The sequence below is a fragment of the Pelobates fuscus genome, chromosome 4, assembly GCF_036172605.1.
Source record: "Pelobates fuscus isolate aPelFus1 chromosome 4, aPelFus1.pri, whole genome shotgun sequence".
NCBI lineage: Eukaryota > Metazoa > Chordata > Amphibia > Anura > Pelobatidae > Pelobates > Pelobates fuscus.
The window spans coordinates 99,521,830-99,536,416 of NC_086320.1; the positions used below are offsets into that span (position 1 = coordinate 99,521,830).

Here is a 14,587-nt window from a genome sequence, read left to right on the forward strand (position 1 = left end):
GTACCAATGACAAAGTAAGAGGAAGATGGAAGGTCCTAAAGAATGATTTCAGGGAATTAGGTAGCAAACTCAAGAAAAGGACCTCCAAGGTGGTATTCTCTGAGATATTACCTGTGCCACGTGCTACAGTGGAAAGGCAGCGGGAGATTAGAGAGGTTAATGCGTGGCTGAAGTCTTGGTGCAGGAAGGAGGGTTTTGGGTTTTTAGAGCACTGGGCCGACTTTGCGATTGGGTACAACCTATATAGTAGTGATGGATTGCACCTAAACGGAAGGGGGTCTGCAGTGCTGGGGGATAGGATGGCTAGAAGGTTGGAGGAGATTTTAAACTAGTAGGGGGGGGGGGGAGGGTCATAGCAATCTACAAAATGGAGATAGGACAGAAAGGAGATGGGCTTTAGAACAGTATAAGGAGGGTGGAGACGGGGGGAGGGGCAAGCTCAGAACAGAGAAGCTATGTAATGTTGGTAATTCACAAAATAAACAAGAGACGCATGATATTAAATGTATGCTTACTGATGCAAGGAGCCTAAATAACAAAATGGGGGAACTAGAGGCATTAGCATACACTAAACAATATGATATAATAGGCATAACTGAAACATGGTGGGATGAGACACATGACTGGGCAGTTAACTTAAATGGGTACACATTATTTAGGAAGGATAGGAAAAACAAGAAGGGTGGTGGGGTATGTTTGTATGTCAACCATGATTTAAAGCCAAATCTTAAGCAAATTGAATGCGATGAGGAAAATGTGGAAGCTTTATGGGTAAATATCTGCTTGGGGGAAAAGAAGGGAAACCAACTATTGGTTGGGATATGTTATAAACCACCTAATGTTAATATTGACGAGGAACAACAGCTGTTTGAGCAAATTGAGAAAGCTGCAAATCTTGGTAACACTTTAATTATTGGAGATTTTAATTACCCAGACATAAATTGGGACATAAGGACTAGTAGCTCAGCAAAGGGAATTAGGTTTTTAAACTTGTTAAATGACAACTTCATGTCACAACTTGTACAAGCACCAACTAGAATGGACGCTTGTCTGGACCTGGTTTTAACAAACAACGTTGATCTTTTGACCAACATTCAAGTAGGTGAGCACTTGGGAAATAGTGATCACAATATAGTGTCCTTTGAAATAAACTCAAAAAAACAAAAGCACATGGGGTATACTAAAACATATAATTTTAAAAAGGCCAATTTCAATAAGATAAGGGAAGCTTTACAATATATTGACTGGCATAAACTCTTTAGTAAAAAGAACATTGAGGATAAATGGATCATCTTCCAACAAATATTAGAAAGGTACATTTCTCAGTATGTACCATTGGGAAATAAGTATAAAAGAAACAAATTAAAACCAATGTGGCTTAGTAGAGAAGTAAAACAAGAGATTAAAAATAAGAAAAGGGCATTTAAAGCATTTAAATCAGACAAATCAGATGCATCTTATAAAAGATATAAGAAAGCAAATAATGCGTGCAAAAAGGCAATTAAACTTGCTAAACTTCAAAATGAAAAAATGATAGCTAAAGAGAGCAAAACCAACCCCAAAGCATTTTTAAGTACATAAATTCCAAAAAACCCAAAAATGAAAGTATAGGTACACTTAAAACTGAAACGGGGGTGTTAGTTAATGAAGACCAAGAAAAGGCAGGAATTCTAAATAACTATTTCTCCTCCTTATATATTAAAGAAGAACCCATGGCAATAGATGTGCAAATGATTGCTACTAAAAACTTGCAGAATAATTGTAATTGGTTAACTCAAGACAATGTGCTGCAGCAACTAAAGAAAGTTAATATAAACAAAGCTCCAGGGCCTGACGGTATCCATCCACGTGTACTTAAGGAACTAAGTGTAGAAATAAGTGAACCTCTGTTTTTAATCTTTCAAGATTCTTTTCTTTCAGGAAGTGTTCCGGAGGATTGGAGGAAGGCAGATGTGGTTCCTATATTCAAAAAGGGTTCAAAATCCTTGCCTGGAAATTATAGACCTGTGAGCTTAACTTCTGTGGCTGGTAAAATATTTGAAAGGTTATTAAGGGATAATATTCAAGAATTCCTTGAGAAGAATATGGTTATCAGCAAAAATCAGCACGGTTTTATGAAGCACAGGTCATGTCAAACTAACTTGATTGCGTTCTACGAAGAAGTAAGTAGAAGTATAGATCAGGGTGTTGCAGTGGATGTGATCTATTTGGATTTTGCCAAGGCATTTGATACAGTTCCACACAAAAGATTAGTGTTCAAACTCAAGGAAATCGGTCTCGATGAAAATGCTTGTTCTTGGGTAGAACATTGGCTTAAAAACAGAATACAAAGAGTTGTCGTTAATGGTAAATTTTCAAGCTGGACAGAGGTGGCAAGTGGTGTCCCTCAGGGGTCTGTTCTGGGACCCCTTCTATTTAACATTTTTATAAATTATCTTGAAGACAGCATTGAAAGTCATGTTTCAGTGTTTGCAGATGACACAAAACTTTGTAAAATAATACAATGTGAGCAAGATATTACTTTGCTGCAGAAGGATTTAGATAGACTGGAGGACTGGGCACTCAAATGGCAGATGAAATTTAATGTTGAAAAATGCAAAGTTATGCACTTCGGCGTAAAGAATACACAAGCAACGTATACCCTTAATGGAAGCGAATTAGGGATAACAACACACGAAAAGGACTTGGGAATTGTTATAGACAACAAACTATGCCACAATGTGCAATGTCAATCAGCAGTGGCCAAGGCCAGTAAGGTATTGTCATGCATGAAAAAGGGCATTCATTCTCGGGACGAGAATATCATTTTGCCTCTCTATAAATCACTGGTAAGACCACATATTGAATATGCTGTGCAATTTTGGGCACCTGTTCTAAAGAAGGATATCATGGCACTAGAAAAAGTGCAGAGGCGGGCTACAAAATTAATAAAAGGAATGGAACATATCAGCTATGAAGAAAGGTTAACAAATTTAAACCTATTTAGTTTAGAAAAACGTCGCCTGAGAGGGGATATGATAACATTATACAAATATATTCGGGGCCAATACAAACCATTGTGTGGAAATCTATTCACAAACCGGACTTTACATAGGACACGAGGCCATGCGTTTAGACTGGAAGAAAGAAGATTTCGTCTAAGGCAAAGGAAAGGTTTTTTTACTGTAAGAACAATCAGGATGTGGAATTCTCTGCCTGAAGAAGTGGTTTTATCAGAGTCCATACAGATGTGCAAACAGCTACTAGATGCATACTTGCAAAGACAGAATATTCAAGGATATAATCTTTCAATGTAGGGTAATAACTGCTTGATTCAAGGATAAATCTGACTGCCATTCTGGGGTCAAGAAGGAATTTTTTGTCCTTGCTTGTTGCAAAATTGTGCTTCAAACTGGGGTTTTTTGTTTTTTTTTTCTTTTGGATCAACAGCAAAAAACAGGTGTGAGGAAGGCTGAACTTGATGGACGCAAGTCTCTTTTCAGCTATCTAACTATGTAACTATGGGGCAGTAAGAAGAACATAGGGAGGGGGAGGGGGAGTAGTAAGAAGAACATAGGGAGGGGGAGGAGTAAGAAGAACATGTGGGCAGTAAGAAGAACATAGGGAGGGGGAGGGGCAGGGGGAGTAGTAAGAAGAACATGGGGGGAGTAAGAAGAACATGGGGCAGTAAGAAGAACATAGGGTGGGGAGGGGGAGCAGTAAGAAGAACATAGGGGGAGGAGTAAGAAGAACATTGGGGCAGTAAGAAGAACATAGGGAGGGGGTAGCAGTAAGAAGAACATAGGGAGTGGGGAAGGAGTCAGTGAACTTAAATTGTATGGCTATGCTGTGGTTCCTGTAGGCTTTGCGTGCCTGCGTGGGGGGTGGGGGAGGTTTGGGGGCCTCCATGTCCATTTTGCTTGGGGCCCCAAAATTCCTTCAAACGGCCCTGCATCTCTCCTATCTCTCTCTCTCTCTCTCTCCTATCTATCTATACATCCACACATATATACACGCATACATATATGTGACAGGCAACTGAAGAATATGCAATATTGTCACCACCAATCATTATTAATCAGTGAAATGTGAGTAACATATTAAAGGGTTAACTTTCAAGAATTCCCAGTGAAATTAAAGTAAAAAAATAATTTCAAGACAAAATCACCAGACAAAAAACATGGCTGATCTGGAGAATTTTTCAAGGTTGCCTTTAGAAATTTGTTTTTCTTCAGGGTGAAGATCATCTTTGCTTTGAGGTTCAAACAAATATTATTATTATTATGATATTTATAGAGCGCCGTCAAATTCCGCAGCGCTTTACAATGGGTGGACGAACAGACATGTAGTTGTAACCACACAAGTTGGACACACAGGAACAGAGGGGTTGAGGGCCCTGCTCAATGAGCTTACATGCTAGAGGGAGTGGGGTAAAATGACACAAAAAAGTAAGGATAGTATTAGACCAGTGACAGTTGCAGAAGATGAATCAGTTGGGAGAAGAGGAATCAGTTTAATTGATACGCTTTTATGAAGAAGTGGGTTTTTAACAATTTTTTGAAGTAGTGGAGACTGGGTGAGCATCTAACGGAGGAGGGAAGCGAGTTCCACAGGAACGGTGCAGCCCTCGAGAAATCTTGAAGGCGAGCATCAGAGGTGGGAGTACGGACAGAAGATAGACGTAAGTCTTCAGCAGATCGTAAGGGCCTAGACGGGACATACTTGTGTATAAGGGAGGATAGATAGGTAGGAGCAGCATTATGTAGAGATTTGAAAGCAAGAACCAGAATTTTAAATTGAGCTCTATATTTTATAGAAAGCCAATGTAGGGACTGACAGAAGGGTGAGGCATGGGAGGTGCGGGCCTACAGGAAGATGAGCCTCGCCGCCGCATTCATTATGGACTGTAACGGCGCAAGTTGGGAGCACGTAAGACCACTGAGAAGCGGATTACAGTAGTCAAGGCGAGAAAGGACCAACACCTTAGTCGCATCTGGCGTTAAGTAGGGGCGGATGCGCGCAATGTTTTTGAGATGGAAATGACAGGATTTGGCGATAGATTGAACATGAGGCTTGAAGGAGAGGTCGGAGTCAAAGAGAACACCTAGGCAGCGAGCCTGCATGGTGGAGCTGATGGTAGCACCGTTGACTTGGAGGGAGACAGACACAGGAGTAACAACACATGAGGGAGGAAAGACCAGAATTTCAGTTTTGGTCAAGTTTAGTTTAAGGAAGTGGGCCGTCATCCAGTTAGAAACAACAGAGAGGCAGTCAGAGATAGGTAGAGTTGCGTGTCATCTGCATAGAAATTATATTGGAAGCCAAAGGAGCTAATGAGTTTACCAAGGAAGGCAGTATAGATGGAGAACATTAGGGGACCAAGGACTGAACCTTGGGAGACACCAACAGAGAGGAGTTGGGGAGAAGAAGCAGAGTCAGAGAAAGAAACACTGAAAGAGCGCTGGGAGAGGTAGGAGGAGCACCAGGAGAGAGAAATATCTTGTAGACCGATATTGCGGAAGATGAGAAGAAGCTGTTGATGATCAACAGTGTCAAAAGCCGCAGACAGGTCAAGGAGAATTAGGATAGAGTAGTGACCACGAGATTTTGCAGCGAGTAGACCATTGGATACTTTGGTCAGTGCCGTTTCTCTTGTTAGATCTTGTCAGTGAAGTGAGTTGCAAAGTCTGAGGCGGTCAAGTTAGTAGGTGGAGGAGGAACAGCAGGGCGAAGAAGAGAGTTAAATGTGTGAAATAGTCGTTTGGGTTCACGGGAGAGTGTGGTTATGAGGGTATTGAAGTAATTAACTTTCGCCGAGGAAAGAGCCAAACTGTGGTTAATATGAGCATATATATTAACCATTTATTTTGCATGAAACACAGTACATATTTATCAAGAGTGTATTAAAATTATAGTGGTGATTAACATTATTATATTATCTGGTATCTCAGATTTTTTTGTCTTTCTACATTTGAGGTTTATCCTTGGGCCGATTTTATGACAATTTCATTTTTCTGAGAAAGGGATTTATTTTGAGTTGCAAAAAGTCATTCTCACTCAACAGTTCAATGTGTACTTACCATAATAATGGTAAGGGAAATCGTTAGTCGGGATACACCAGCAAAATAAGCAGCTGCTCCAATAGTTGCAAAAAGCCCAGGGTCAATCCATGTCCAATGCTCATCATTTTGAACCCCAAATATATACACCATAATTAGACCAACAGTCCTGCCAAACAAGGCTCCAGTGTATCTGCAAAAGAATATGTGCCAATTTTAAAGGACTTTTCGTACATGCATGTGTCTGAGCAAACTAAAATCTAGTATTGTTAACTCAGGCAGGAATTGGGGGATCACCAGTGACCCCTTACCTTATTTGGTAAATTCCCCTCTTATTGTAAAGCGCTGCGGCAATGTCAGTATCGGGGGACTTTACTTATTCTGCACAGTCCCCAGACGGTGATAGTGCCATTTAAGTTTTTGGTGATTGTGTGCCTTTAAGAGCTGCAGTTATGCTATAATTTACCAAAAAAGTTAATTTTACATTTTTCGGCTAAATTAGGCAAGTTGGAAAAATTCTCCAAGTCATGTTTTTAGTTTAAATAACTTGGACCAAAAGTTGTAAATTACCTTGAATTCACTGTAAATTACCACTTTAGCAAACATTTAGACATTTCAAAGACTAATGGTTAAATCAATCTGATTTTCTTACAGCATGGGGACAACCAGACCAGTTGCAGCAGCTGTTCCAGCCGTCCAGCAGGAAATGCAAAAATAGAGAACAAGTGCGGTAAAGAGAGCAGGAAATCCAAATTTTTCATGATTTCCACGCTGGAACAAGAGTGGGATTCCTTGCTTCCCATTTTTCACCAACAACGCAGCAGCTTTATAAGAAAAGAAAGACATTTCTGTCATCAGGATCAGTGGCTAAATATATAGGGACAATATATTAATTATTTACATTTTTCCGCCAACACATACTGGATCTGCAGAAATCTCCAAAGAAAATATATTGTAGGTGCACCAGTATTTTATTGAACAGATTCAGTGAGGTTCCTACTTTGACATACGTTGCAGACTGAGTACTCAGTGCTATACCTTGGTTAATAGTGTAGTTTGAATTTAAAATTCCATCAGGTCCAATCCACGTTGTGGCAGGTGGGCAGTTATATTCAGACACGTCCCATGGAAGGTGATCACCAAGTGAGCTGAAAGGGGAGAGATATTGCCTATTCACTAATAATAGATAACACTATCATGTAACTGAACACAACTGGCTAGACTTTAATGTCAATAGTGGTTAAGAATACTATCAAGATGTCAGTAGGCAGCTGGTAAGAATATAAAAATATTGTGCATGTAGTTGTGGCTGTGTGAGAAAGAAAGAGAGAGAGAAATAGTGTGTGTGTGTGTGTGTGTGTGTGATTTTGTAATTTTGTATGTAATTGTGTGTAGCAGTATGTAAATTGGATGAGAGTGTGTATATGTGTGAGGAGGTGCCCTGAGAAACATTGGGATAAGGGATGATACAATCAGGAACCTGGGAAGATAGGGAACATGGAGATATGAACTGGGGACATTGGGCGATGCACTGGAGGGGAAGTTAAGACTTCAGGAGATGGGATTTATACGGCTGCTGCTGGGACCAATTAATAACAACCTATTTACTGCATTAAGTTTCAAATCAGCTTCAAAGTGTGCAAAGTTATATGAATTATTTTTTAAATACCTGAGTATTACCTGATAGGTAATAGTAACTGAGATTGTGTACCATTTTAAATAGTTTTGTCAGTCTCATATTTTGCTTTTAAAGGGACACTGTATGGTCCGTAACTACGTCAATGGATTGAACGTATTTAGGTAGCTATGGTGCCTGATGTCCATTAGCACCAGGTCTAATATCACTTTAAAATGTTTCACTCACAGTAGAGTCTCGATCCAAGGCTTTCTTAAGCGTGGTCTGCAATGACAAAATGGAGGAGACAGAGGCAGGGCTATGCTTCCGCCATACCAGTTCACACTAGGAATTGGGACAGTGGTTGACTGAGAGCACTCAGCTGATGCTCTCAGCCAATCACTGACTACTAAGCCAGATATCGTGCAAAGCACAGCTCCACCTCTGCAATATCTTCATTGGAGGCCAGACTTTAGGTTTCAGGGGCTAATAAACTATACTAAATAATTAGTAATGGGGCTTTGTACATAAAAGAGACCCTGAGATCAGTTCAATTCTGGCCCCTGACGAAGGTGCACTATCGAGGCACAGAAACGCGCGTCGGGTTTTCCTTTCTTTCACTTAATATTCACAGGGCACTCTATCACCATGTGCAGGTAACCAACAACCTAAGTATGGACACATTAGCACGATGTAATTTCTATCTGTCCTTTACCTAATCGGTCCTGAACCCTGTTTAACTAGTGAAGATTTTGAGGACTGTTGAATTAGTTAGGAAGGGCTGTGGATATAGTGACCCCACTCTGGAGAATTCTCTGTAACTTTTACAGTTTAAGTCTAACTACGGTCACATGCTCAGCCCCTTACTATGCATAGTGGCAACATAGAAACATTGAATCTAATTTGTATCGTATGTACAACTATATTATGTAGTCTTTAGCCACATTGTATAGTCCTCTGACTGATTTCTCCACACCAGGTAATTATTAATTTTTTTTAATTTATTTTTTACTCACCCCGATGGGATTACTTGTGTCCCTAGACTTATAAGGTAGTTCCTCTCTGGTTTGAGGATTTAGTATTTAAGCTACCTATTTTTCTTAAGGTGCACAATTTGCATTAGTTCTCGCCCAACCCCCTAGGTCTATCTGTGTATATATAATTATCAAGTTCCTTAGTTTTCAGACGTTGACCCCCGTCGAATAGATTTAAAGTCTGGAGTCTGAACTACTATAGTAATACCTATTGACCGGGGATTTTGGAGGTTAGCCACTTGGCTTTTCAAATCTCCATTTGTTTCTGACTTTTGATTTGGGTATATATATATGTATTGTCATCATTTGTCCATATAGGAATTACCACCGCTTTAATTCTCGATACATTATTACTTTCAATTGTACTAGATTTCCAGGTCATACTATGATGTCTGGATGTCCCGTCCAGTAGCCTGAGTACTTTTTTGTAGTCTTACGTATAGGGGTTAAGCCCCAGGACACTTCTCCCCCCAGACTGGAGGGAGAAGTCTTGTCTCTGACTACCACCACTTGTAGACCTTCTTTTTTAAATAATTAGTAAACAATTCATTAGTAATGTTGTACCCTTTTCATTGTTGCTGTACAGTTTGTTTCTGTTTTGCTTTGCATGTAAATCATATATATCAGTCTTAAAGGGACACTATAGTCACCAGAACAACTAGAGCTTAATGTAATGGCTCTGGTGTCTATTGCCAGTCCCTTGAGTCTATTCACTGTAAATGCTGCGTTTCTGTTCACATTTTCCACCTATAAGAAAACTATGAGCACAAAAGCTCTTTGCTAAATAGAGAATTTAAAAGGACACTATAGTCACCAGAGCAACTACAGCTTATTGTATTTGTTCTGGTGAGTATAATCATTTCCTTCAGGCTTTTTCTGTAAACACTGTCTTTTCAGAGAAAATGCAGCCTTTACATTACAGCCTTGGGATACCTCCACTGGCCACTCTTAATACGGCTGCTAGAGATGCTTCCTGAGGCAGCCTCCTTGACACTCTCAGCCAATCCAATGCTTTTCTATGGGAAAGCATTGTGATTGTCTCAGATCACCACTTCTGATGATGTCAGCCAAGCAGGCAGATTAGGGGCAGAACCAGCAGCAGCAGACCGGAACAAAAGTAACATTTTACCACATTTAGGGGGAAAGTGGGGCTCTGGGGGGGCTAGATGGTAATTTTAACACTTTAGGGTACTGAATACATGTTTGTGTTCCTGACCCTATAGTGTTCCTTTAACAAATGAAAAAAAAATACCTGAACTAAAATGTATTATTACATTATTTTGGCTTAGGTAGTGATCTAAAAGGATGGTATAATCATCGAGTATGGTGACAACACATTATACAAATATAATACCTTCACATACTTACTCTTCAGATGAATTTAAGAATTGATACGTTACTGGGTCTTCAGTACAAGGGAAGAAGTATGGGACAAACACGGTAACTGTCATAGTTACTACCTGTAAAAAAGTCATTACGATAAGAATTTCTAAGAAATGATAACATCAACGGGTCACAATAAATGTGATCTACCTAGCAATGTGTACAGTCTACGTCAAATATATATTAGTGTATTCCAACAAGAAAAAAAACACTTATTGTAGAACGTGAACCTGAAACTCAATCTATCCTGATCAGAAAAGCAGTAATGTGTGAATATAAATCAAACATGAAACGCTGACAGGGTTATTTACTAAAGTGATAATTCATAATGAATTCAAAGTGAATTTCAGATTTAAGGCCAGAATAGCCAAATTGGAAAAATATCCAAACCAGCTATGTGTCTAGTCCAGCTATTTTGGCTTAAAATCTGACATTCACTTTGAATTCTCACTTGAGTGGATAGCCCTGTTTGACTCGTTTAAATATTTAGGAAAATTATGAAATTTGCCTTTGTGTGCATTTGTATGTCAGTGAAAAGGCAGCAATGATGGACATGAGCAAAACCAACTGATCCACTTGAAAGTCAATTCTAAAAATGATGAGCTTTTTGGTGCTTTCAAACAATAAGAATTTCCTTCAAAGACAAACAATGGCCCATGATCAGAAAAATCACAGGCAAAATTAAATAAAACAACCAGAAATAAGCACATCCTAAGAATGTCTCATATGTTCTCTCTGCGATAAACTGCATTTAAAATGAAGCAGAACTATTTATTTAAATACCGTATAGATTTGAAATGTACGTTGACAAACACATCTAGAGCAGAATTAGAATGCATAAAGAGTCTATTCTTATAGTCATCAGAAGATGAAAAAACTATTAAATACAAAACCTATTTTCAAAATATGTTTGAGTATAAATATGCATAGTTCAAACAATTCTTTCTGTTGAAAGTACATCCCCTTTCAAACAATGAAAACAAGACTTTAAAGAAGCTAAGATCAAATTGTCAAGAGTGTCTAGCAGCTTTACGCAGGATTACTTACTAAACATGTAATTGTAAAGAATTGACAAGGGAACTGCAAATCTCAGGTCAAAATAGCCAAAGTGGAAAAATAGCTGTACTTGAGACATATTCCCATTGCTGGATTAACCATAAGATGACCTAAGGCCTAGGGCTAGGGCTTACTCAGGGGCCCAGACACACTGCCCATTTATATCTCTACATCAATGCAGACATGTACCGTATTTATCGGCGTATAACACGCACCGGCATATAACATGCACCTCATTTTCAGAAGGAAATTCCAGGAAATTTCCCCCCCTCCCATAGTATTCCCCCCCCCTCATCCCATAGTGTCCCCCCCCCCTTTCCATAGTATTCTCCACCCCCTCCCATAGTATTCTCCACCCCTCCCATAGTGCCCCCCCCCTTTCCATAGTATTCTCCCCCCCTCCCATAGTATTCTCCACCCCCTCCCATTGTGTTCCCCCCATCCCATAGTGTTCCCCCCCTTTCCATAGTATTCTTCCCCCCATAGTATTCTCCACCCCCTCCTATAGTGTTCCCCCCCTCATCCCATAGTGCCCCCCCCTTTCCATAGTATTCTTTACCCCCTCCCATAGTATTCTCCACCCCCTCCCATAGTGTTCCCCCCCTCATCCCATAGTGCCCCCCCTTTCCATAGTATTCTTTCCCCCCTCCCATAGTATTCTTCCCCCCCTTCCATAGTGTTCCCCCCTCATCCCATAGTGTCCCCCCTTTCCATAGTATTCTTCCCCCCCTCCCATAGTATTCTTCCCCCCCATAGTATTCTCCACCCCCTCCCATAGTGTCCCCCCCTTCCATAGTGCCCCCCCCTTTCCATAGTATTCTTCCCCCCCATAGTATTCTTCCCCCCCTCCCATAGTATTCTCCACCCCCTCCCATAGTATTCTCCACCCCCTCCCATAGTATTCTCCACCCCCTCCCATAATGTCCCCCCCCCCTTTCCCTCCCCTTGTCCCATAATTACTTACCTGTCTTGAAGCGTGGGCCAGTGTTCAGCGTGCACCGCGGTACTGGAACTTCAATTTCAGATTCCGGTTTCCGGCGGGATTGAAAGGAAGTGTACACTTCCTTTCAGTCCCGCCGAAAACCGGAACCTGAAATTGAAGTTCCAGTACCACGGTGCGCGCTGAACACCGGCCCACGCTTCAAGACGGGTAAGTAAATATGTATATCGGCGTATAACACGCACCCATCATTTTCCCCCTATTTTCAGGGAGAAAAAGTGCGTGTTATACGCCGATAAATACGGTATTTTTAGGGGGGGGCATTCTGTGCAAACACACCCCTGATTTCACAGACTGTGACTATATCAACGAGTGATGGACATAATGACAATATGTGAGGAATAAGAGAATGGAACGAATAGGTAAGCCTCAAACTGATAACTGATAGGGCTTCTGCGTTTTCCTATCCAGTTATTATAAAAATCTAAAATTGACGATGCCACTGCCAATCCTGCACAGTTCCCAGTTTAGCCAATAACTCCAAAGTTACTTATACAAGTCAGATCCTAAAGCCCAAAATGTTTTGTAGAACATTGATATATGGAATGCCATAATAGAACCATTAAGAGCCACAGACAGAACTTGTAGCTAAAAACATTAAATATTTCTGAAATGATTGTGACCTACTTACCAGTAACAACAAAGTTTCCAGGAGTTTGCTAATTTGCCTTAGCCACTTCCTCTTTACAGCACTGAATAGCTTTATACGTACTTTATTGATGCGCACATTTAAAAATACGAACAGAGCACCTAACAGTCCTCCAATAACTCCAAGGATAATGGTGGGAATGAAAGCTAAGACACTCATATCCAGCAAGTTTTTCACCTGGAAAGAAATAAGATTTAGGAAAGAAAGTCTGTTAGTCCTACATTAGTCTCAATCTGACAGATACAGCAGAGAGGTAACAAGAACAAATTGAGAATTCAGAGTTCCTATGAGATAAGTTCAAGGATACTCAGAGCTTAATTTTTCTTATTGGGTGGTGGGGTGATGGGGGGTCAAATAGATCCCCAATATAATTAAATAATCACTAAACCAGAACTCTGGATGGAGAAAAGAGCAGGTGCTGATGGATGTCCTTCTGCTAAGTATGGTTAGCAATTATGCATACACCCATAGTTTAAGACGGGGGTTGACAGGACAGCATTTTGGACATGCAGGGCCAACGCTACTCTAGTGCCGGCCCAGTGTGGAAAACAAAGATTACCCTCTTTGACCAACCCATCATGATGTCGCAAGGGAGAACTTAGTCTGCACCTCCTGTGAGACGTGCACCAGCTGGAAAGGTAAGTCTGCAAGTGGACAGTGCATGTATGTGGGCGGTGATAGTATGTAGGTGATCATTGTATGTGTGCGGGGCTCAAAGGGGGCCAATGATCCACTATTGCCTAGGCCCCTGTTAGTTGTCAGTCCTCCCCTGGTGTAAATGAAAAGAGAGCCAAAGTGCAGGCCTTACCAGGCTATCAGGGGCCCTGAAGACCATTGCACAAAGTCTAATATTGACCTCCCCAAATAATCTGTTCAGTAATTCAGTAATTCTATAACCCATTAATTAGAACAATGACACAATATCTCATGCATAAACATAAAACAGCAGATCATACAAAATGTATCCGCTTATACTATTTATGAAACAGAAACAATTTTAGGACATACACACAAGTCTAAATCTACGAAAAGCTGACAGAAAATGAGGGTGTATATATTGAATCATTGTTTTTCCATAACAGTTCTTGTTATGATCATTGGATGTAGATAGTCATGTATGTCTACAAACAAACAATACCCACCCAAAATGTGATTCTTTGTTCAGCTTTGAGAAACCCAAAGTAACCTTCATATTCAAAGCCACCAAATGAAGATGAGAGCACCTCGGTGGTGAAAGAAGCTATCAAACAGCAGAAGAATGTTTGCCATGCCAGCTTTATATCCCAAAATGAGGCTACCTCCTCCAAGGCAAACAGGAGTCCGCCAACGGGAGCCCGGAACACAGAAGCAATTCCTGCAGCTGCCCCAGCGGTAATAAATTGTCTCCTGTGCAAACAATATAACAAGTGAGATTAAACATATTTATTGCAGATTAGAATTATTAGCTAGTTAGAAATCATAATACAATTCATTTAATTCTGTGTCTCAACCTCAAAAATACTCTCCTTAATCAAAGTTACTGCATGTGAGCTATATTCATAAAGAAGATATAAATTTCAGCCCACCTCCCGTAGAATCCTTTACTTTTGGCGGTTAACAAGCAAACAATCAAAAAGACCGCAAATAATTTGTGATTATTTTTCGTTCAACATTAATAACGTACTAATCAAACAGTAATCTGTTAATAAATATCTTAACTCTGCAAATATATCGTCCAGTTAGAATTAGGTAGCACATTATCGGATCTCATATGGAATATTTACATTACTGTGGCCTTTTGACTGCTGCCACATTGTCCTTATTGTGGTGCTC

The 14,587-nt window shown here is 40.2% G+C and overlaps 1 protein-coding gene across 2 annotated transcripts in view; it reads right to left on the reverse strand.

The window, feature by feature from the left end:
- LOC134607867 (chloride channel protein C-like) overlaps positions 1-14,587 on the reverse strand; it is a 188,389-nt gene that overhangs the window by 117,209 nt on the left and 56,593 nt on the right. For both annotated transcript variants that reach the window (XM_063450441.1, XM_063450440.1), the window contains 6 exons: positions 13,918-14,161; positions 12,758-12,952; positions 10,056-10,147; positions 7,077-7,186; positions 6,691-6,862; positions 6,060-6,231 (listed from right to left, as the gene is read on the reverse strand). In XM_063450441.1, the coding sequence (XP_063306511.1) occupies positions 6,060-6,231; positions 6,691-6,862; positions 7,077-7,186; positions 10,056-10,147; positions 12,758-12,952; positions 13,918-14,161 (985 nt within the window). The remainder of the gene's footprint in view (positions 1-6,059; positions 6,232-6,690; positions 6,863-7,076; positions 7,187-10,055; positions 10,148-12,757; positions 12,953-13,917; positions 14,162-14,587) is intronic.